A 22,204-nucleotide genomic window follows, 5' to 3' on the forward strand; every position below is an offset into this window, starting at 1 on the left:
AAAGCCCACGCACAGCAACAAAGACCCAAAGCAGCCAAAAATCAATAAATTTATAAAAAGTATGTTCAAATAAATTTATAGACACATAATTTGTTTATTAAAACCCAAGAAGTCTGAAATGAGTTAAGGTTTCAACTCCAGAAAATTGATTTTCAAGAGGAAATACACGTACTATATCTGGAAAGAAAATGGGGCCATAACTACAAAACGAGGTCTTAAGAGAATATAAGTTCATGTCGTTACATTCTAAAGCTTAACTGAAACAGTTTTCCGTAAAAACAAATACTAAATACCAAAATTGACTCAAGAAGAACTAGAAAAAGTAAAGAAGCTTGTACCCATGGAAGGAATGGGGTTGGTGATCACGACCCCTCCCGCACGGCAGCACCCCGGCTGGCGAGGCTCCGGAGGCGGGAAGCGAGGGGCGCGAGGCCCTCCCAGCCCCGCCCCTCCCGGTAGGAGCCCCGCCCCCGGCACCTCCTCACCTGCACGTGCGGTGGGGCGGGGCGGCAAAAGCGGGCGGGGCGCGCGCCAACGTGAAGTTGACGGAGCCGCGCAGGTTGCGGGCGCGGCTCCACTGGTGGTAGGCGCGCGGCGGCAAGTCGGACGAGAAGGCCAGCAGGAAGGCCTGGGCGGCCGGCGAGGCCGCGCGCCCCGCCCCGTCCCGCCCCGCTCGGCCCCGCTCGGCCCCGCCCTCCCCGCCCCGCCCCGCCCTGCCCCGCTCTCCCCGCCCCGCCCCGCCCGGCACCGCTCTCCCTCGCGGACACTCCCCGACCCCGGGCGGGCCCCGCTCTCCCCCGCGGACACTCCCCGACCCCGGGCCGGCCCCGCGCGCTCACGTTGCCGATGACCGCCAGGCGGGTGATGGCCGCCAGGATGTGGAACCAGATGCCGATGTCCTGCGCGCACTCGGCCACGGGTCGCCGGCGCTCGCGGCCGAACTTGCGCGCGTCCAGGCGGATCTCCACCCGGTCGTTGAGCAGGGCGAAGAGCGGCGCGAGGAGGCAGGCGGCCACGAAGACGGTGATGAAGCCGGAGTGCAGCACTGCGGGGGTCGGTGGTCGCCGCCAGGCCCTCCGGTAGCCACGGCCCGCCAACCCTGACCCCTGCCCGCCCGGTTGCAGCTGGTGGGAAGGGCCACGCGCGCCTGCGACCAATGGCCGACACCGCCCACCGTAAACCCTTCACCTGCGCCCTTCAGGGGAAGCCCCTGCCTGTGCACAGCAGCCCTGGCCTCTGGCCATTCCTGCTCCTCCTGCCTGTTACTCATCCCGCAGGCTCGGCAGCAGGGCTCCTTCCCTCAGGAAGCCTCCCGGGACTGCTCTCCCCGAGTTGGATGCGTTTCTGGCTGGTCCTGGGCCACCCCATGCTCCCTGAGGTCAGGGACTCTAACAGTCCTCCCCACTGCTTGTCACCCTGTGGACTCGTGGCAGTAGAACCTGCTTCTGATTTTAGGGCTGATTCTAGGAAGGGGCTCCTTGAAAGGGGTTCCTGGCCCTTAGGTAAAATTCCTAAGGAGAGCATGGGGTCCCATTGCCTTTTGTCCAGTGGAGTAGAGACACAGGTCAACCCGGCTCACGTTGTCATGAAACACCGTGTCTCTCCCTCGTGATTCGCCACAGAACGATGCCACTACTGTCCCCCTTTGCTGTGGCTGCCGGGGAGCTCACAGCAATGTGTTGGCTCAGATGCAGCACTTCAGATTGTGCCGTGATTCTCTCCCCTGTTACCAAAGAGAAGGGCCTGGCTGCAGGGACCGGTGCCCGCATTAGGTGCGGACTCTGGCCTCAAAAACTGCAGTCACCCCATGCGGGGAATGAGCCCCAGGCCTAGGCCTCCACCTGGCAAGGGCACTGGAGGGTCCAGCGAAGAGTGCGGGCATTGAGAAAATGTCTGGACAAAATCAACTCCCCAGAGGTGTAAACTTACCTCTCAGGGGGCCTTTGCCCTCACCCCCAGGGCCGGCTCTCCTGAGTACCCCACTTCTCTCCTCATTTCCTACTGGGGGCTCTGGCCCAGGCTTTCCAGGGCGGGGGGAGATTAAGGCCACTCCAAGAGAGCCCCATCAACTGCCCCAGGTCCTCTTCCAAACCCCAGCGCCCAGGCTGCTGCCACTGCTGCCCTCAGCCAGGCTTTCCTGGGCGCTCCCCACCCTGGCCGCCACAATTCCTGACCTTTGCAGGCCTGGCTCCATCAGGGACCCCTACATCATGTTTCAAGGCAGATGTAGACAGGAATGCTGAGGCTGGAAGGCCCCCTCAGTAGTACGGCTGCCCCTCCCGGCGCACGGTGGCCGCGGCCACCGCCATGGCTCCTACCCATCTCAAGGTGCCCGTCAAAGAGGCCCTGGAAGGGCAGAAGCTCGAAGTCTGCCTGCCTCCCAGGGCACCTGGCCAGCCCTGCCTTCCTCTCCTTGGAGCGGAGCCGGGACCTCTGCCACCAGCCCCCTAGCTCCCTGGAGACAGAAACCCCCAGGACGATGGCCCTGTCCTCCCAAGCCGGGTCCTGGTCGCTCTGCAAGCAAAGGGCAGCAGGAGGAGGAGGGTCTGGGGCCACAGGGCGGGCAGTGCGAGGGTGAGGCCTTTTGCACCTACGGCAGCAGGGGTGGGGGCGAGGGCGGCAGCAGGGGTGGGGGCGAGGGCGTGCCAAGCTCCCCCTGCAGAGCCCTCAGGCAAGTCAGCGTCACTCAGAGGAGATGTGGGGGGATTGATTCCTCCCGGAACGGTAAGGAGGCGCCGGGAGCTGTGTCAGGGCTGGGAGGGAGCAGATGAGGACAGTGGGGTGCACGTGCGTGCATGTGTGTCGCTCACTAGCCCAGCTACACCTGCCTGTTGTAATCTTGAATTCCGCTTCGTGGCACCACCTGCCCTGAGAGTCAGGGCCACGCCCACAGAGGGCACGTGGCTTGGCCAAGGTCTGACAGCCGCGGGCTCGGGAGCCCGGGAGTGTTGCCAGGGAGTGGCCATCACAGGGAGAGTGGGTGTGTGGGGATGCTGGAGGGCGTCCAGGTTGGGTCCAGCCTCGGGCTGGATAAGAGGCCATGCCTGGACAGGCCATTGCAAGGGCTCTGGCATGGGAGGGGCCCCAGTTGCCTTGATTGGGGCCCCAGTGGTGCCAGTGGGTGGCACTGGGGAGGTGGGAACCCAGTGTCCCCGTTAAGAACGCCCCGGCCCAGCCACAGTGGGCTGCAGACAGGATGGACCGGCATGGATGGGGCAGGGCACAGGAACCCAGGCTTCCTCCCCTCCAAAGCTGGCCCCTGGGCAAGAGAACTCAATAAGCACCTGCCGCAACTACACGGGGTGGAGGCGTCAGAGAGCCTGTGGGGCAGGTGGCTGGGGCCGACCCTCCCCCACAGCACCGGAGTCACTGGGGCCCAGGAGGGGCCGGACCTGCCTTCCCCCCAACCTCTTCTCCCAGCTGGGGCTGGACTGGGGGCTGCGGCCCCAGACACTTCCGGGTCCCACGGTCCCTGGATGCTTCCCAGGGACGGGTTGGGGTGGGTGACTCACGGGACAAGAATCTCCTGCACATTGTAGATGATCTGCTTGCCCACCATGATGACCAGGAGCTCCTGTGCCAACTCAGTGAGGCAGCCTCCGGCCGCACACTACAGCATCAGGGCTCCAGATTAGCTTGTGGGAGGGGCCAGCCTCACGGCTGCCTATCCTTCTCTGTGCCTCGAAGGTGGCCCCTGCCATGCCCTCATCCCCCTTTCAGACATGCCAGGGGCACCTTGAGGACTGCAGAGACCCTCCTTCCCTCCGTCCCCCTTCCTGACCTCATTCAAGCCCCCGCAGTCTTCCCCAGGTCCCGCGGGCGGACTGACACGGGACCACCAGAAGCACGGCTATACGGCAACCCTGGGCTCTTCTGGGAACCCACGTGGGGTCACATGGGGTTGACCCTAGCCTGTGGCTCCAGGGAGGACCCAGGATGCAGGCAGGCCTCACCAATCAGTGACCTGATCAAGCCAGTGAGAGGTGGGCCTGGGGCTTTTATGGGGAGCTTGTGGGACAGCATGCCTTGCACTGGCCACTAAGCTAGAGGGTGTCGTCCTGTGCTCTTGGGATGTCAGCCCACACTGCAGAATGTCTTCCCTACCAGGTGAGGAGAGCCTGCCTAAGGAACCAGCCAATGCTTGGGAAAGCAGTGCAACATTGTTTAAACACCTGGATCCAGCCATACCTGAGTTCACAGAGTCCTGTATTTTCAACAGAGGAGCCGATGAAACTCCACGTTGTGTTGAAACCATTTTGAGTTGGGAGCTCCTCCCACTGATAACTGATAACAAAGCTGCCTGACTGCTGTACCTCACGTGCAGTCATGCCCTGAGTTGTGGTCCCACCTGCCCTGTCCCTGGAAAGCCCCTCCCCTCTCATGCGAAAATGGAGAGTGTCCCTTGGGGGGCAGCCACTTTGCAGGCAGCTGTCGGGTTGGGTCACAGCCCAGACCCGTGGGAAGTTGCTCTTCTCCCTCCTGCATCAGGGAGAAGAGGGTCTTTCAGGTGAGGTGCTCCACAGGAGCTGTTGGACTCCCACCCGGGTCCCCTTGGCCCAGCCTAGAGGCCACCTGTGGACTGTTCAAGACACCCACTCATGCTGCTTCGTGGTGCGCTTGGCCCCCAGCCAGTAAGGAACCACATGCACATTTTGAGGGATTTTCTACAGTGTCTCAGAGGGCGTGGGGCACGGTTGAGCTCACAAGCCCACAGTGGTGACCCCCCCTCAAGTACTCGTGGGTGCACCTCCTTCTGCACAGCCCCTGCCCCTTGCATGCTTCCCAGGGTGACACCCACACCCATTACTTGAGTCCGGGTCTTTGCCTGGGGGTCTGCTCTGGGGGAACCCACCCTACAGTGATTCTTCATCCTGCACAAACCAGCTTCCACTTTCTGGAAAAACAGGTTCACCCTGGGTCTCAAAGCTGCTGGGCTGTGCAGGTGAGCCTGCTTGTGCTTGGGGGGTGGGGCGAGGGGGCGCCTTGGGGAGAAGCCCCGTGAGGGTCGCCAGCCTCTGCACCCCCCATGTGCCAGCCGAGCTCGTGGCCGCGAAAGCGGCTCACGGTCCATCCCTGTGACTGGAGCTCGGCTCAGGTGTGAATCGGGTGCCATCGGGGACACGCGGATTGTGAGTGTTCCGTGGACGGCTGTCCCGAGTGGGGTCTGGGGAGGGGCAGAGCGGTGCGCAGGGGTTGGCGGGGCGGGGGCAGAAGAGCGGCTGACGGAAGGCGAAGGGAGCGCACAAGGCGAGGTCCTCGCGCGCTCACCTCCTCGCTGCGGACCCCAGGCGAGGTGTGGCAGTTGCCCGGGTGGCCCACGAACCTGGGGGAGAACCATGCCTCTGCTCCCGCGGCCGCCTGCAGCCCACCTGGCGGAAGCACGAGGGGCACCGCGAGCCGGACCCCTGCGCCGCCCCCGCCTTCCCCGCGTGTCTGGAGCCCACAGTGGGCGGGGCGAGGGCGGGACCGACGTGTGTGGCGCGGCCGGGCCGCGGGTGGCGGGGCGGGGCCGAGAGCGATGGGGGTGTGGCCGGATGGGGGCGTGGCCAGCTGGGCGTGGTCGGTGTGGGCGTGGCCGGGGCGCGGCCGGGCAGGGGGCGGCGGGTGCCGCGCGCTGACCTGCCCTTGAAGAAGGCGATGTAGATGGGCGAGGAGTAGAAGTTGACGAACTGGAAGATGAACACCTTGAGGGTGAAGGCGTCCTCGAACTTGGTCTGCGTCCGGTGCGTCTCTGCGGCACAGCGAGCGCCTGTCGTCAGCACCTCACCGGCGCAGGAAGTGAGGAAAGGGCCGCGTCGCCCGGGTCTTTTAAAGAAATTCATTCAAGAAGGGGGCCAAGTGTGGCGTTTCTAACTGTAAAACCATCTAAAAGCGTTAGGTTGGTAAAAGAAGAGCTGGGGCAAGTGACAGTAAAAAGTAACATGATGCGGCTCAGGAAAGCGGACTGGGGCACCGGTCTGGGGGCTGGGCGGAGAGGGCGCCCAGCAAGCAGGTGCCGAGGTGGAGGTGGGGCCGGAGCGGGACACACAGCCCCACCGTTGCAGGAACGTTACCGGTGGCTCCCCGAGGGCCCTGCCCCTGGACCCTCACCTGGAGCCTCTCCCCGGGCCGCCTGCCCACCCCCCTTTCTCTCCGCGGCACTCTGGGCCCGCACCGGCCTCTCTCGCTGTGCGCTGACCTCTGTCCCTCTCCTAGACCAGGACTGCAACTTGTGCAATTTGTGGAACGGATGGATTTGTCCTTAGGAAATGGAAGGGGGTCAGAGAAAGGGGGGAGAGGCAGGCAGAGACGGGCAAGGATTCCTGCCGATGCGGGGCGAGGCCTGGGGTGCCCCCCTCTCCCCCCACCGAGGCCCTGCTCACTGCCATTTAAGGGACCTTGGGGGGAGGATGCGGCACGTCCCACCCGTGCCTCATTCAGATATGACAAAAGTCATGTTCTGATTCGGTCCAGCAGGGCTGGGTCCCTGGTCAGCACCCCGCCGGCCTCGGCACTCACCCCATTTCGTCAGGACGCAGGCCAGGGCCACGTAGACCTTGGAGAGGCTGAGGATGAAGACAAGGTTAACCGTGGACCGCATGAGGCTGGCGACGCGTGACGCCTGATAGGAGATGGCAGGGTGACGGAGGGGTCATCAGAGCCCACCACCTGCCCAGCAGGAGCAGTGGAAGCTCACCCAGGCTGCGAGGGGGGTGTTGTCTGGCCTGGACACGGTGACGGCCATGATGGCCCGGTGCAGGACGATGGACACCAGGCACATGACCACCACGGCCGCCCGTGGGGCAGCCAGGTGCTTGAGCCCCGCTGCTGCAGCCCTGGCACCCCAGCGCCCTCAAGCCACACCCCCCACGGCAGCTCCGTCGCTGCTCCCACTCCTAGACCAGGCTGTGCTCCCTGCCCCTTCTTGGTGGGGTTGCTGGGCAGTGGGGGGGTGGCAGGCAGGGAGAGGTGGGGGAGGGCAGTCATTGAGAATTAGAGGGTGGCTGACCTCCGGCTGTCAGAGGGGCCTCTGTGCATTGTTGTCAGCCCCAGGTGCTCAAGACCCATTCCTCCTACTCCCCTCGTACTTGGGAATTCCTTGACATCTAAGGGGGTCAGTTAGGAAGCCCCTCTGACTGGAAGACAAGACAGGGTGAGGTGGACCCCTGTGCTGGGATTCCCCCCCCCCCGCCGCCGCCATGCTTGAAAGATGCCCTGGGCCCACAGCCATGCGGGAAACCTTCCCAGAGCCCCCTGCCCGACACACACCTCTTACAGATCCCCTAGCTTGGCCCCTCCCTGGAACCCAGGTACACGGGGGCCTTTCTGAGGACATCGAGGGTCTTGTGGGTCCCAGAGGAAGCATCAGGCCCCAGCCCCAAGGCAGGAAGGGGTACGCAGCTGCCCCATGAGGCTCAGGAGGACAGAGGCATGATGGGGGGCGGACGGCAGCGGAGACCCCTCACCATCGTCATGACCACCGCGGAGCCGGCCAGTACCCGGTGCAGGCGGCTTCTCTTGGGGAAGTAGGGCTCACCCTCACCGGCGATGGGGTTCACAGCTGTTGTGGGAGCAGAGGCGGCAGACTGGGGCCTCGGCCGCTCCTGGAGGGGAGCCGGTGCTTAGCGGGGGTGCGCGCTCAGGGAGCGGCCTCTGTCGGGGGACGACCCACCTCGATGTCCTCGTAGTCGGAGCAGCCCCAGCGGCAGGCCAGCGTGGAGCTCTTCCGCTCCCAGAACTCCCGGAGCGGCATGGCCCACAGCGCCATGAACAAGCTGAAGAAGACAGTGCCGCCGTGGTCGAAGAAACGGCCAGCCTGCGGCGGGGGCGTGCGGTTCACGCGTGCTTGGGACTGGTGGTCCTTCACTCCCTTCTGTCCCTCCCTTTAGGAAAGGCCACGCCTGTCCTATGTGTGCCCATCAGTGTATTCTAGAGGCAGTGACTCGTCTCCTAGTGCACAGGGAGGGAGGAAGGTCGCCCCAGGAGGGCCCACGCCCAGAGTCTCACCGTACCCAGGTTAGATAATTTAGATGAGATTGGGACTTAGAGTTGATGCTGCAGTGGGTGAGACTCCAGGGACACTGGGTTGGGGGTGAATGTATTTTGCACATGGGATGGACATAAAATTTTGGGGGCCAGAGGGTGGACTGTAGTGAATTGAACTGTGGCCCCCATAAGATATGTCCACCTGGAACCTCAGAATATAGCCTTACTTGGAAAAAAGGGCTTTGCATGTGTAATCAGGGTAAGGGTCTCCAGATGAGAGCACCCTGGATTAGGGGGAGGGCCTAAAACCAATGACAAATCCCTATAAGAGAAGGGGAGACAGGCACAGAGACACACAGAGGGAGAGGCCATGTGAAGACGGAGGCAGAGATGGGAGAGATGCAGCCTCAGCCAGTGAACAGTGGGATTCCTGGCAGCCACCAGAAACCAGGACAGAGGCCCAGAGCCAGTTCTCCAGAGGGAACCAGCCCTGCTAACCCTTCCATACTGGACTCTGGCCTTCAAAACTGTGAGAAAATCAATTTGTTGTTTTAAACCCCCCGTTTGTGGTAATTTGTCACAGCAGCCTTAGGAAACTGGTACAGATGGATTCCCAGCAGTGTGTCAAAGGTATCTCTGTCTGTGGGTCCTTCCTGGGCACCAGGGCTCGAGGCCCAGGGAGTATGGGATGCCGGTGAAGCCGCTGTTCCCACGGAAAAGCTGACACACCCTGGAAGTGTGCGGGCTGACGGGACCCAGAGGGCTTGAGGACCCCAAGGAGCCCCTCGCCCCAGCCTCTTGAATTCTGCTCAGTCCGGCTGTGCCTGAGAACTTCAGGGTTTATCTGCTCGGGGGTCCTCCAGTTGACCTTCTTGGCCAGCCGTACATAATAACAGCAATAACAGTAAAGGCTCCAGATGGACGTCTGCTGGTGCAGGCTCTCTGCTGAGTGCTGCGAGGGGGGCGCCAGTCGCAGTTCCAGCCCAGTGGGGACCTTGCCGCCGGGTTACGTAACTCACAGAGGGCTCTGCCTTAGGTGGTGACCGAGCTGGGCTTACGGGCGGGGCGGGGCCAGAACCCAGGGGGCTGCCTTCCTCGCCTCACCTGCCCCTCGTACCTGGACCAGGGCACAGGCGCCGGAGAGCAGCCAGAAGGGGCAGTCCAGGGCTCGAAGCTGTCCCCACTGCCGCACAGCTCCTGCCTTCCGGGCGGGGAGTGCAGATGTGGGGGCTGGGGAGGCGGCCCTCCCCCAGCCCCACCCTCTTGCCCTCTCCTTCCCCACACTGTCTTTGCCAGGCCCAGCATTTCTTTTAAAAAATGTATGCAATGATAATTTTGGAGATAACGTTTTGAAATTTCAGCTCCATAATAGGATAAAACCCAAGTCCAGTTATTTATTTATTGTAAGAAAAGTTTACACTATTGTAAGAAACAAGGACGAGTGCCAATAAAATTAACCTGGGATCACCCTGCCCACCTGTGTCCACCTGGGAGCACACCTGCCCACCTGTGTCCACCTGGGAGCACACCTGCCCACCTGTGTCCACCTGGGAGCACCCTGCCCACCTGTGTCCACCTGGGAACACACCTGCCCACCTGTGTCCACCTGGGAGCACCCTGCCCACCTGTGTCCACCTGGGAGCACCCTGCCCACCTGTGTCCACCTGGGAGCACCCTGCCCACCTGTGTCCACCTGGGAGCACACCTGCCCACCTGTGTCCACCTGGGAGCACCCTGCCCACCTGTGTCCACCTGGGAGCACCCTGCCCACCTGCCAGCCTTCCAGCCACGCTCGCGGGCAGGGCCTCCATGACATCCTTAAGGCAGGGGTGTGCTCAGTGCTCACCTCTACCCCCAGCTCTGCACAGGGCCTGGCACCTGGGGGTCCCTCTGACCACACACCCACCTCAGGAGGCAAGGGGCAGGCCTGGGAGCTGAGGGGAGAGGACACTACCTGGGTGCGTCTGAGGACACCATGAGACAGCCCACCAGGGACACCAGTGTGCCCGCCCCCGCCGCTGGCACAAGCCAGCCTGTGTAGAGACCTGCAGGGGGACGCCGGGGTCAGCTGTCAGGGCCCGGGCGGGGAAACCCTGGCAGTTGGCTGTGGGTGGCCTGGGTACCCAGCGCAGGGCTGAGCCCCAGGTGGGGGTCTACACAGCCGCACATCCTCTGGGGACCACATGCAGCCAGCAGGGGTGGGGGCCTTCTAGGAAGCTGTGAGGGGACCGGTCCTCAGGGAGGAACCCCCTGGCAGCTCTGGGCACAGCTCCGCCCTCCTCGCCCCACCCGGGACTCTGGACCACCCCATGTTGACCTCGGCACCTGACCCCCCAGGGCTCCAGCCCACTGTGCTTCCCGCCTCCCGGACACCCCTTTCCTGAGCCCCATTCACCTCCAGCCAACATGCCCAGGATGGGTGTCTCCTCCTTGAGAGGCACATCACCCACCGGACTCCAGTCCTGGGTGACTGGGGGTCATTGTGGATGCCTCCGGCTCTGCACCCCACCCCACCGTGGCCAGGCCCCTCTGTCACCCCCAAGCCCTCAAGTGTGCACCCTGTCTGCCTCTCACGGGTCAAGCCCAGATCCACCCCAGCCTGGTGTCCTGTCTGCCCTGCGTGGGCCAGAGTGACCTCTGTAAAATGCAAGTCTGTCCAGGACCGAGACGAGGACCCCACCTGTCGTGCCCCCCATGGCCCTGCGGTCTGGCCTTGCCCTCCTGGGGCCCCGGCTCTCCTTGGCCCCGAGATGGAGCTGCGGGTCCTTCACATGTGGGCTGTGCCTTGGGCGCCAACGCTCTGGCCACAGCCACACCCCCGCCCCATCCGGGTCCCCAGTGGCTATGGGTGGCCTCTCCTTGTGTCACCCGAGGCCGGTACACTCCACAAGGGCAGGAACCGCCGCCCTGCTCAGCACCCCAGCACTGCTCGCCATCTTGACAGACGTGTGCATGCGTGATTGAGGGCAGGCGCATCGTCTTTGGGGCGAGAAAGTACTTCACAAGGTTGGAGTGCAGGACGGGGGGTGGGCGGGGCGAGACTGTGCTGGGCGGGGGTGGGGGGCATGAGCCCATGAGGAGAGCAAGACCTGGGGCCGCCCGGGACAGACAGCTATCCCCAGGGTGCCAGCCTGCCTGGAGGAGGTGAGAGGGCGGCTCTCCCTGGACCCCGGGCAGGGGCGACCTCCGCCAGGTCAGGAGTTCCTGGGGTGGCCCAGGGCTTCCCGGGACGTGTCTGGCGGGCCAGGGACATTGGGGGCTGGAGTCGAAAGGGGGCCCTGGCTTGCAGAAGGGGGTTCCCGGTCCCTCACCAGCGCATGGGGGGTCCCAGAACAGTCCCAGTGCTGGGTTACCTTATGGGGCCAGGTGGTGGGGCAGGGGCGGGGCTCAGCCAGGGAGCGCTGGCCTAGGAGGGGTCAGCATGGCCGGTGGCTGAGCCCCCGGCCCAGCGCCCCTCTTGGGGGCACCCATTAGCAAACTGTTACCCTGAAGACCAAGCTGGGGTCCCAGGAGGCCCCGAGGGCGGTGGGCACGAGATTCACTGAGCCGGGCGAAGTAGAAGGCCACCTTCTCCCCGAAGTACCTGCGCACGTGGTCCAGAGGCTGGTACTTGTGCCACTGGCGCCAGCGGGCCCAGGACTGGAGCCGGACCTGCCGCTGGGTGAGGCCCAGGGCCCGTGGGCCCTCTGGGGGTGTCGTCAAGGGGCCCTGGGGATGAGAAGCGGTCGGGCGGGGAGGATCCAGGCTGGTCTGGGCACCCTCCCCCAGCCCGGCACTAGTCTAGGTGTGGGGGGCCTCAGGGCAGGGCGAGACCCACAGGTGGCCCCTGGCCCAGCATGGGCACACGGCAGACCAACCCCAGGATGCAGGGTTGCTGCTCGAGGGCAAAAGAATCACTTTGGGGGCTGGGGGTCCAGGAAGGCCTCTCTGAGGAGGGGACATCTGTGCTGAGCCCCTCGGCCTGGGGTCCGAGTCCAGGGCAGAGGAAGGGCCTGGAGGGGTGGCCCTGGGAGGAGCCAGTGACCGTGGTCCAGAGCGGGCTCCGCGTCTCTGGGTGAGGGTTCTGCCGACCCCGTGCCGTGCAGCCCTGGCCAGCAGGGAGAGCGAGGCCCCCCGAGCGTGATGGAGCAGGCCTGAGTGCCCAGGCACTTCCCGTGCACATCCACATTCACCCCCTCGGTGGCTTCCCGGGACCGACTGTGCCCCAGTCACACAGCAGTGGGTGCGGGACTGACCTGGGGCCCTGAGGCCCCGCTGCCCGTTCGTGCGGCTCTGGGGGCCTCATGGGGAGTAAACAGCCTCCTGACCCACGCAGTGGGCATTTTGTCAAGGGTGACGGTAAGGCTGACCGAGTCCGGTACGGTGGCAGCTGGCGTGGTGAGCACATTCCTCCCCACCCCGGTCTTGTGAGGGGCTCGGTGACCTCCCCATCCCCCCGAGAGAGAAGCTGCTCGGGGAGACGACAGGCCGCAGCGGGACCTGGGGTCCTCGTCATCCAGAAACTCCCCACCGGCGGCAGCCTGACCACCCCGCCCCGCCCCTCCAGCCCCCGGACTCACGTCGTGCAGGGGGAAGGCTGTGCTGAAGGCCCCCTCCCCCAGCAGCTGGTCGGTCCCAAACAGGCGTTTCCTCTCATGGCCGTACGGGGTCTTGGCCAGGATCTCGAACAGCTGGGGGTGGCAGGGATGGCACTGGTCACCTGTCATGTGATGGCAGGGCAGGGACACCCGGGCCCTCCCGTCTTGGGGCTGAGCCCACAGACAGCCTCCCGAGGCCTCCTGGCGACGATGGCGAGGGTACACCCAGCTCTTCCTCGTGTCACCGGCTCACACAGCCCCCAAGGGTGGCGATCGTTCTCACGCTTGGTAGATGGGAGACCTTGGCTGGGACGCTCGGCTCCTGGGAGTCGAGTCTGGATGTGAACCCACGCCCTGGCTAAGCGCAGCCCGCCCTGGGCCCTCGCTCTGGGCCGGAGTCAGCTTCCACCTGGAGGCCTGTGTCGGGCGCGGCCCAGCCCCTGCTGGGCAGCCCACGTGGCCTGTGCCCTTCGGGTGTCAGCAGCCGGTTCCTGTCCCAGCCCCTCCCTCACCATAGGCCAGGCGCTGCCCATGCGTCTCAGGGACGCTCAGCCTCTGGTCGGCTCTGCCCGTGGTTCCCGTCCTCACTGACCAACTGGACTCACACCTGCCCAGTCCCCGTGGTCTTGGCAAGTCCCACAGGTCCTTGAAGGTGGTACCCATTCGGGGCCCTGGGGGGCCCTGAATGGCATGGAGCAGGGCCCCAGCTGTGCTCCCCTTGTGCAGTGAGGTGGGGGCAGCCTCCAAGCATCCAGCCCCCCCCGGGACCTCATCCCTCTGGTCAGGACAAAGGCGAGCCTTCCTGTGTCCGCAGAGACCTCTGCTGCCTGCTGGGGGCCGGGAGGTCTGGGGCCACAGGCCTCTCAGAGCTGGGTCAGGACCCCACCCACAATCTGGTGCCTGTAGGTGATGGGGAAGAAGGTGGCCTGGTTCTCACTCCCGAGGAACCTGTGGGCGCAGAGTCAGAACTCGGGTGCCTGCGCCTCAGCCAGGCCTCAGGGAGTGACCACCGCCACCGGGCAGCATGGGCAGCTCCCGTTTGGGCCTTTTCCTTTCCTGAGGGTACGGCAGGACATCACAGAAATCCCCCCAGGGTGGGGGACAGTGGACTGCACTTGGGCAGAGGAGACCACGGACATCTGCATCCCCTGAAGCTCCAAACTCGGGACCAGAGGCCTCTGGGTGGTGTCTGGTGGTAGCCTGTGTGGACAGGTGGTTGACCAGAGGGCCCTCCCTGGGACACCAGAACGTTGGGGATTCCCTGTGTGGGGACACGTGTGAGTGAGGCTGAATCCCCCCACCAGCCCGGGAAGGAGGTGTCCTCAGCATGGGGTTTTCTGGTGCTGGCCACCCACACGGGTCCCCCCAGGCCTGGACACTGCCCTAAACTGCCTGCTGGGTGTGTGGCTGTGTGACCTGCTTTGGGCAGTAAAATGTGAATGGAAGAAGGGATCCAGGAGCCAGTGTGGACTGACCGCTTGCATTTTCTGTGTGAGATGGAGCCTGCACCCGCCTGGGCCCCAGGACACCCTGCCCACCCACCACGGACATGGAGCTGAGCAGGAAGTGGACCTTCACGTCCAGCCACTGAGGTTTGGGGGATGCTTGTTCCGCAGCACAACCTGCCTACCTGACTGATACATATGACATGTAGATAATGCAGACATGCACGAAAGCTCACCCACCTGAGACTCCCAGGCCCTGGGTGAAAACCTCTGGGAAGCAGAGAGTTTAGGGGAAGAGCAGCAGGTTTTGGTTCACTCATTCGTTGATTCTTTCATCCATCCCAGGGCCCTGTGTGAGGCTGTCTGGCAGAGTGGTGGGGCCATCTTACCTGGACAGATTGCTCACTTTGAACTGGCAAGAGTAAGACTTGGGGGGCATGTCGGGCACGTCCTCCAGCAGGATGTTGGGGACCCCACAGCCACTCCAGCAGGCTGGCTGCCCAGTTGGAGGCCTGGTCGGGCAACTCCTGGAAGGAATTGTCAGTTGCCCCTCCCCGTCCTGAGGGGACGCGGACACCAGGCGGTGGGGTGTGGGCGTGTGGGTTTGCAAACCAGGCACCCGGGCTCCCGCCCTCCCCCGGCTCTGCTGTGGGCCCTGCGGAAAGACCAGGCGAGCCCCTTCCCCTCTCCGGGCCTCAGGTTCCAGGGCTGCTCTGCTGGTCAATTTGAGGCCCAGAGCCTCTCACAGCAAGGAGGGCAAGAGGGTGGTGGCACATCTCTTTTTCCACCCGCACACCATGACGGTCCCAGGCAGCCCACAGACTGGGCAGTAGAGCAGCCCCCAGGCCTGTCAACCGGAGGTCAACTGGGAGCCGCTGCCCCTGCACCCTGTGCCCCTGCCTGCAGGGCTGGCCCTCAGCAGGGGGCCTGGTGGGGGTCCAGCCTCGAGGGGGGCCCAGATGGCCCGCTCAGAGCCTTGGCTGCCGCACGCGCTGCCCGCCCCTCCCCTGAGCCCACCGTGGGGGCACCACCCCTCACCCGACTTGGCCACAAGGCTTCTAGGAGCACCGTGGAATTGGTGGGGGGGGGGTGGCAGGGACCCTCCGGGACACGGAGTGGGGAGCCCCCAGGGCTGTCAGCACTGCTGGCTGCCCCCGGGAACTGGGGTGCCATCACGAGCGATCCTGGCTGTGGAGCGCCTCCAGGCCCTCTCTGCCCCCCGCGCGCCCTGGGTACTTGCAGGGGCAGCTTCAGACCCAGGTCCTCCGCGTAATAGCGGAGCACAGCCCAAGGGGCGCTGAAGAGGAGGTAGCGCACCACGCTGTCCTCGTCCTGGACGTCTCGCTGCCGGGACGGGGGGCTCTGTGAGAGCCTGGGGTGCAGCATGCGTGTACATGTGTGTGCGTGTGGCATGTGCGGTCATCTTTATGCGCGTGTGTGCACACGTGTGCGTGCGTGTTTTGTGGGTGCACGGGTGTGTGCCGTGTCTGTGTGCGTGTGCATTCACACTCTTAGGAAAAGATGCATTTCTGTAGCCATGGTAACAGCTCACCAGCGCCGCTTTAAACCTATTTGATAGAAGGCAGCTTACCTCTGTGGACCTGCCTCTGTGGACCTGCCTCTGTGGACCTGTGGAAGCCGGCAGAGGGGCCGCTCCTGTTTGGAAGCCAGCCAAGCAGCGCCAGACTGTCACCGCGAGGCCGCCACCTGGCTGTCCTGACCTCCATGGGCAAGAAACTCTTCAGACAACGAACGCCCGTCTGGGCCTTCGACAAGCCACTGGGCATCTGTGTATGTTATGCACGTACAACAGAGGTGTGCACACCTGGGGTGTGTACACATGGGTGGGCCTGGCCGTGTGTCTGTGTGCAGGCGCGTGCCAGGCTCTCCTGGAGCCGGAGCTGGGGACTTTCAGTTCCAGGGCCCAGCGTCTCTGTCCCAGGGCCTGGCGTCTCTGCTGAGTGCACCTGCTTTCCCGAACTGCCCTCTTCAGTGGCTCTCAGCCCTCGCTACCATATCACAGCCATCGGGATCCCCGAAAGGCCAGAAGCCCAGGGGGCAGGCATGGGCCTCCCCAGCTGGCTGTGACGTGGGCTGAGAGCTGAGGGCCACCATCCGGACTGAAGGCTGAGGGCGCTTTGGGCAGCCTGTGGCTTTGGGCAGCGTGGTCCCCACGCCCAAGGAGGACGCAGCCCAGTTCTGGAGGAAGGTTTGGCAAAGTCATGTGACCACACCTGTGAGCCACACTGTTTCCATCGTACAGGGCAGCTTTGCAGCCCCTCCCTGCACCAGGCTGTCAAGTGGATCCAAACCCGGAAGGGGAGGGGTCTTGGCCCCAATCCCACGGTGTGTATGTCTGCCAACTCTTAAGGCAGCTCTGGAAGGGAGCGCAGCCGGCTGTGGGCCGGGGAGGGCAGGCAGCGAGGGCGGCAGGGGGTCCCTTCATGCCTGAAGGACAGGAAACAGAACACGAGGTGGAGGGAAAGCCGTGTGGTCGAAACCAACCAGGACACCGTGATGCTGGGACAGCCAGGCCGACAGCGGAAGGGGTTTGCCACGCATGGAAGCAACAAGGAGGAAGCGTCCAGGATACAAGCACCAGCACCCATGAGAAAATGCGCCCAGCATTGCTATTGGTGGACGGCCTGATAGCAAAAGGTGCAAAAGACACGAAAAGACCGTTCGCAGTACTGGAAGCACAAAGAGCCCATAAACATGCAAAAAATGCTCCATCTCTTTAGGAATCAGGGAAAATGTGAATTAAAACTGCAGCGAGACACCACTGTACACCCACCAGGTTGTAAGAATTGACAACACCAGGTGTTGAGGGCAGTTCCCGCTGTCGGCAGTACAACGTGCCTGGGGACTCGTGTGGCCCTGCACCGCGCCAGCGACCCTACCCTTAGGAGACAGCCCCGCGAGGGCACGGCACAGGTGCACACGAGAGCATGTACAGCAGCCAATCTTCACAATCGCCCCAAACTGGGAAGAAGTCAAGTGTCTGTACACACAAGGACAGAGAGGAAGACAGTGGCTTCTCCACAGCAAGGACAGTGGCCAAGTGGCAGCTGTACCAGCGATGCAGGCGAGCCTCGTGAACACTATGTCAGGAGTGACACTGAGTCCTTCCATCAAGTTCAAACAGACAAAACCAAGCTGTATTGTTTGGTGACATGAAATGGGGGCAAAAGTGATAAAAAAAAAAAACCCCACAAGAATGTGATTAACATAAAATTCAGGATTGGTTACTCTGATGGCAGAGGCTGTCCCTGGGGAACAGAGGAAGCCGGTAGGAAAAGAGGGTGGAGGGTGCGGGAGACCGAGGGGATCTAAGTGATACCAACTGTTATAACCGACCTACTGCATGTGAAAGGACTTCTTCAGCTGTTCAATTCTATAAAAACACAGTTATGATTACAAATGTCACCCCTAGACAAAAGCTTTAACGTTGGAGGTGGGACAGATGAACGGAAGGTGGCTTCTGAGCTTTCAGGTGGCCTGAGGGCTTTGGCCTCCTGCGATGGGTGGATATTATACTGGCCTGTGGTTAATGGTCCCATGGGGTGCTCGCTGAAGGGTGAGGCCACCAGCAGGACCTTGGGGCTTGATTTGTTCCAAGCCTCGGGACACCATGCCCTCAGGTCTTGTGGGGCAAGGTCACTGAACGCATGCTGAGCCTGGGGCTCCCCAGCCACCCTACGTACCTGGTCCACAGGTGCGGGACGCCCAGGCTCCCGGTGGGCAGTAGGAGCTAGGCACCGGCTGCTCCTCTGTGTCTCCCTCCCAGGCCCTCCCTGGTCCTCGTGGGGGTGAGAGGGCTCAGGAGAGCTTCCGGGACAGCCCTGCATTGGACCACGGGGGAAACTGAGCCCTGGAGAGGGGCTGGGGTCTGCCCTCTGGCTCCCCTGTGGCCCCCATCCCTGCAGAGTGAGCCCCAAACTCCTCAGGAGTCTATGTGGGTCTTGAAGGACGCTGAGAGTGGGTCACATCGGCCTTAGCTCCCTGCCGTAGAGACTGTAAAAGCCGGACAAAGCATAGGAAGCAGTGGATGCCGGGCTAAGGCCCTCGAGAGAAGGGAAGCATTCGCTTCATCTCTCTCCCTAATGGCGTTTTCCACGCTGCAGGGCAGGGCCACAGAGTCCAGAGGGAGCAGAGGCATTGCCGGGTGAGGGGCGGGGGTCACAATCAGGGGCTGCTAAGGGGCCTTGGGCTTGAGGGGAGATGCGTGGAGAGGATGGAGACACAGGTCTGTGAGGAGATCCGGGGGTCCTTGGAGCTGCTGACTCGTTCACGCCCAGAAGCGGCTGCTGCAGGCTGATGGCTAACAGAGACTCAGGAAGCACAGAGCTGGAGCTCCAGCCACACAGGGAGGAGGGAGACTGTCGGCCACTCTGGCTTTCCAGCTGAGCCTCCTGGGCGATACCACAGGGCTGAGGACTGCACCTTCGGGATGAGCGCAGAACTGAAGCGGGCCGGAGCTGACACCTGAAACCAAGCTCAGGCCCATCAAGGTGACCTGCCAGTAATTGGACCACCTGCCAGAACAAAGCTCAACACTGTACAGGAAGGTGACAGAGTCAACAGAGACCCAGAGGTGAACCATACGGTGGAGCTAGCAGAAAAGGCGTAAAATAATGACAGTTATTAAGTTAAAAGAGAAAAAAAGGGTAAAGAATGGACACAATTGTCCGATTAACAACTAGAATATTTTGAGAGAGAATTAGAATCTATGAAAAGGAATCAAATGAACATTCTGAAATAGCAAAGCAGAGACTTCCCTGGTGGTCCGGTGGTTAAGACTCCACGCTTCCACTGCAGGAGGTGCTAGTTCGATCCTTGGTTGGGGAACTAATAAGATCCCGCATGCCGTGTGGTGCAGCCAAAAATAAAAAATAAAATAAAATAAAATAGCAAAACACAGCATATGAAATTAAGAACTCATTGGACGTGTTTAATAGTAGACTAGACTCAACAGAAGACAGGATTGCTGAACTTAAGGACAGACCAGTAGAAAAAATGGAGTTCAGAGCAAAAAGAATGGCACGAACAGAACAGGGTACAAAAAGGATAGGGTCATGGTCAAAGGCCCAACAGACTGTAATCTGAGAACCAGGAGAGAGTAGGAAAGAAGCAATCTTTGAACAAGAATGTTCAAGAATTTCCAAATCTGATGAAATAAATCAGTTCAAAGATTCAAAAAGCTCAGTGAGCTCCAAACAGGATTAAAAAACTAGGAAATCATTGTACAACATACCTTTGCTGTATTAAAGATAAAGAGAAATCTTAAAAGCAGCAAGAAAAAAAACCATATTATTTTCAGGGGAAAAATAATAAAACAGGCACATGATTTCTCAACTGAAATAACGGAGGCCAAAAAACAATGGAATGGTATCTTTAAAGGGTAGGGGAAAATACTGCAAACTAAAATTCTTTATCCAGTGGAAATGTTCTTCAGAAATGAAGGTTAAGTGAAGATATTCTCAGACAATCAAAATCTGAGAGATTTAGTCCCAGACACATGCTCTACAGGAAATACTAAAGGGAATTCTTCAGGCTGAAGGGAATACTAAGGTGCAAGTGCAGATGTGCAAGAACGAATGAACAGACCAAGAGGATAAATAAACAGGTAAATGTAAAAGTAAAACTCTCTCTATTTACAGATGGCATGATCTTGTGTATAGAAAATCCAAAAGAAGTCACTACAAACGCTATTAGAACTAATAACAGGTTTGGCAAGTTTGCAGGATACAAAATTAACATACAAAACAACTGTATTTCTATACACTAGCAATAAGCAAGCTGAAAATAAAACAAAGAAAAACAATTCCATTTATAACAGCTCCCCCCAAAATAACCTGAACAAATTTAACAACAAAAAAAGTGTAAGATGTATACACTGAAAAGTACCAAATATTGTTGAAATAAGTTGAAGAAGCACTAACTAGATAAATGCAAAAATATCCCATGTGCATGAATGAGAGGACTTAACATTGTGAAGACAGCAATACTCCCCAGACTGATCTACAGATTCAACACAGTCCCTATCAAAATCTTAGCTGACTTTTTTTTTTTTTTGCAGAAATTGACAAGTTTAAAATTCATATGGAAACACGTGAGACCCAGAATAGCCTAAACAATGTAGAAAAAGGAGAACAAAATTTTAGGACTCACAATTTTTGATTTCAAAACTCACTACAAAGATAGGATAATCAAGACAGAGTAGCACCAGCATAAGGACAGACATATAGATCAATGGAATATATTTGAGATTTTGAAAATAAACCCATATATTTTATTGTCATTTTTTAAAACAAAGAGGCCAACAATTCAATGGGAAAAGAATAGTGATTTCAACAAATGATGCTGGGACAAGTGAATTTTCACAAGCAAAAGAATGAATTTGGACCCTTACTTCACACCATATACAAAAATTAACTCAAAGTGGAGTTAAGATGGTAAATTAATAAAATATCTATACCTCAATTAAAAAAAAAAAAGAAAAGAATGGGATGTGTTTGTATGTACTGATGTGAAGAGCTTTCTAAAATTTTGTGAAGAACAAAAAACAACAGCAGAAATCTATCTACTTTTAAAACATCTACATAAGTGTGTGTATGTGTAAAAAAAAAAAAAAGATAAGTTAAAGATCACAGACCTAAGGTTTTTTTTGTTTTGTTCTCAGTTTTTTTTTTTGGCCACACGACGCAGCTTGTGGGATCTCAGTTCCCCGAACAGGGATTGAACCCAGGCCCTCGGAAGTGAGAGCGCAGAGTCCTAACTGCTAGACCGCCAGGGAATTCCCCAGACCTAAGTATAAGGACTAAAATGATAAAACTTTTTAGGAAAAAACATAGTTGTAAGTCTTAATGACCTGGTTTAGGCAATGATTTCTTAGATACGACACCAAAAGCAAGGCAATAAAAGAGAAGATTGGTAAGATGGTCTTCATCAAAATTAAAGACCTATCTGCTTCAAAGCACATCATCAAGAAAGTGAAAAAGGCAACCCATAGACTGGGAGAAAAAATATGTATGCAAATCATATATCTATTAAGGGACTTGTATCCAGAACATAAAAGAACTTTTACAATTCAATGATAAAAAGACAAACAACCCAATTTTTTAAAAAAATAAATTTATTTATTTATTTATTTTTGGCTGCGTTGGGTCCTCGTTGCTGCATGTGGGCTTTCTCTAGTTGTGGTGCACGGGGGCTACTCTTCATTGCGGTGCGCGGGCTTCTCATTGTGGTGGCTTTTCTTGCTGCGAAGCATGGGCTCTAGGTGCACGGGCTTCAGTAGTTGCAGCACGTGGGCTCAGTAGCTGTGGCTCGAGGGCTCTAGAGCGCAGGCTCAGTAGTTGTGGCGCACGGGCTTAGTTGCTCCACAGCATGTGGGATCTTCCTGGACTAGGGCTCGAACCCGTGTCCCCTGCCTTGGCAGGTGGATTCTTAACCACTGCGCCACCAGGGAAGTCCCACAACCCAATTTTTAAATGGGCAAAGAGTTTGAATAGACGTTTCTCTAGAGAAGACATACAGATTGGCAATAACCCTATGAAAACATGCTCAGTACCATCAGTCATTAGGGGAATACAAATCAAAACCACAGTGACATACCGCCCAACAGCCACTAGGACAACTGTAATACCAAGACAGACAATAAGAAGTGTTGGATGGAATGTGGAGAAATTGGAACCTCATTCATTGCTAGTGGTTTGTAAAATGGCGCAGTCACTTTGGAAAACAGTTTGACGGTTCCTCAGAATGTTAAACATCGAGTTACCATATGACCTGGAAATTCCACTCAGTGGTATACGCCCCCGCACCCCCAATGAACACTTACATTAACACAAAATCTTGTACGTGATCTCATTGCTCCATGAATCACAATAACCCCCAACATGGAAACAACACAAATGTTTGTCATCACTACTTTCAGGTATAAACTTAGAAGTGGGATTGCCGGATCATACGGTCATTCTGTGTTTAATTTTTTGAGGAACCGCCATACCGTTCTCCACCGCAGCTGCGCCATTTCACCTTCCCGGCAGCAGGGCACGAGGGTTCGTTTCTCCACGGCCTCCCCGGCACTTGTTTTCTGTTTTGTTGTTGTCGTTTAACCATCCTAACGGGTGCGATGTTAGGGCATCTACTTTTAGCACGGGTCTTTCCGGTGCTGCGTGGAGAACAGGGTTGGCAGGTGGGCACTGGGAGCCC

At 59.2% G+C, this 22,204-nt stretch overlaps 1 protein-coding gene across 1 annotated transcript in view; it reads right to left on the bottom strand.

The window, feature by feature from the left end:
• The window catches only part of ANO7 (anoctamin 7), a 28,939-nt gene that overhangs the window by 2,839 nt on the left and 3,896 nt on the right, over nucleotides 1-22,204 (bottom strand). The window contains 20 exon segments of the mRNA XM_082396766.1: nucleotides 486-628; nucleotides 840-1,045; nucleotides 2,319-2,656; nucleotides 3,513-3,610; nucleotides 5,269-5,323; nucleotides 5,620-5,731; nucleotides 6,499-6,601; nucleotides 6,677-6,775; nucleotides 7,446-7,583; nucleotides 7,652-7,795; nucleotides 9,083-9,132; nucleotides 9,135-9,166; nucleotides 9,920-10,010; nucleotides 11,508-11,673; nucleotides 12,525-12,635; nucleotides 13,433-13,490; nucleotides 14,377-14,462; nucleotides 14,464-14,514; nucleotides 15,224-15,394; nucleotides 16,001-16,186. Of these exon segments, the coding sequence (XP_082252892.1) occupies nucleotides 486-628; nucleotides 840-1,045; nucleotides 2,319-2,656; nucleotides 3,513-3,610; nucleotides 5,269-5,323; nucleotides 5,620-5,731; nucleotides 6,499-6,601; nucleotides 6,677-6,775; nucleotides 7,446-7,583; nucleotides 7,652-7,795; nucleotides 9,083-9,132; nucleotides 9,135-9,166; nucleotides 9,920-10,010; nucleotides 11,508-11,673; nucleotides 12,525-12,635; nucleotides 13,433-13,490; nucleotides 14,377-14,462; nucleotides 14,464-14,514; nucleotides 15,224-15,394; nucleotides 16,001-16,186 (2,438 nt within the window).

The sequence above is a fragment of the Balaenoptera borealis genome (genome assembly GCF_965194805.1).
Source record: "Balaenoptera borealis genome assembly, chromosome: 6".
NCBI classification, from domain to species: Eukaryota; Metazoa; Chordata; class Mammalia; order Artiodactyla; family Balaenopteridae; genus Balaenoptera; species Balaenoptera borealis.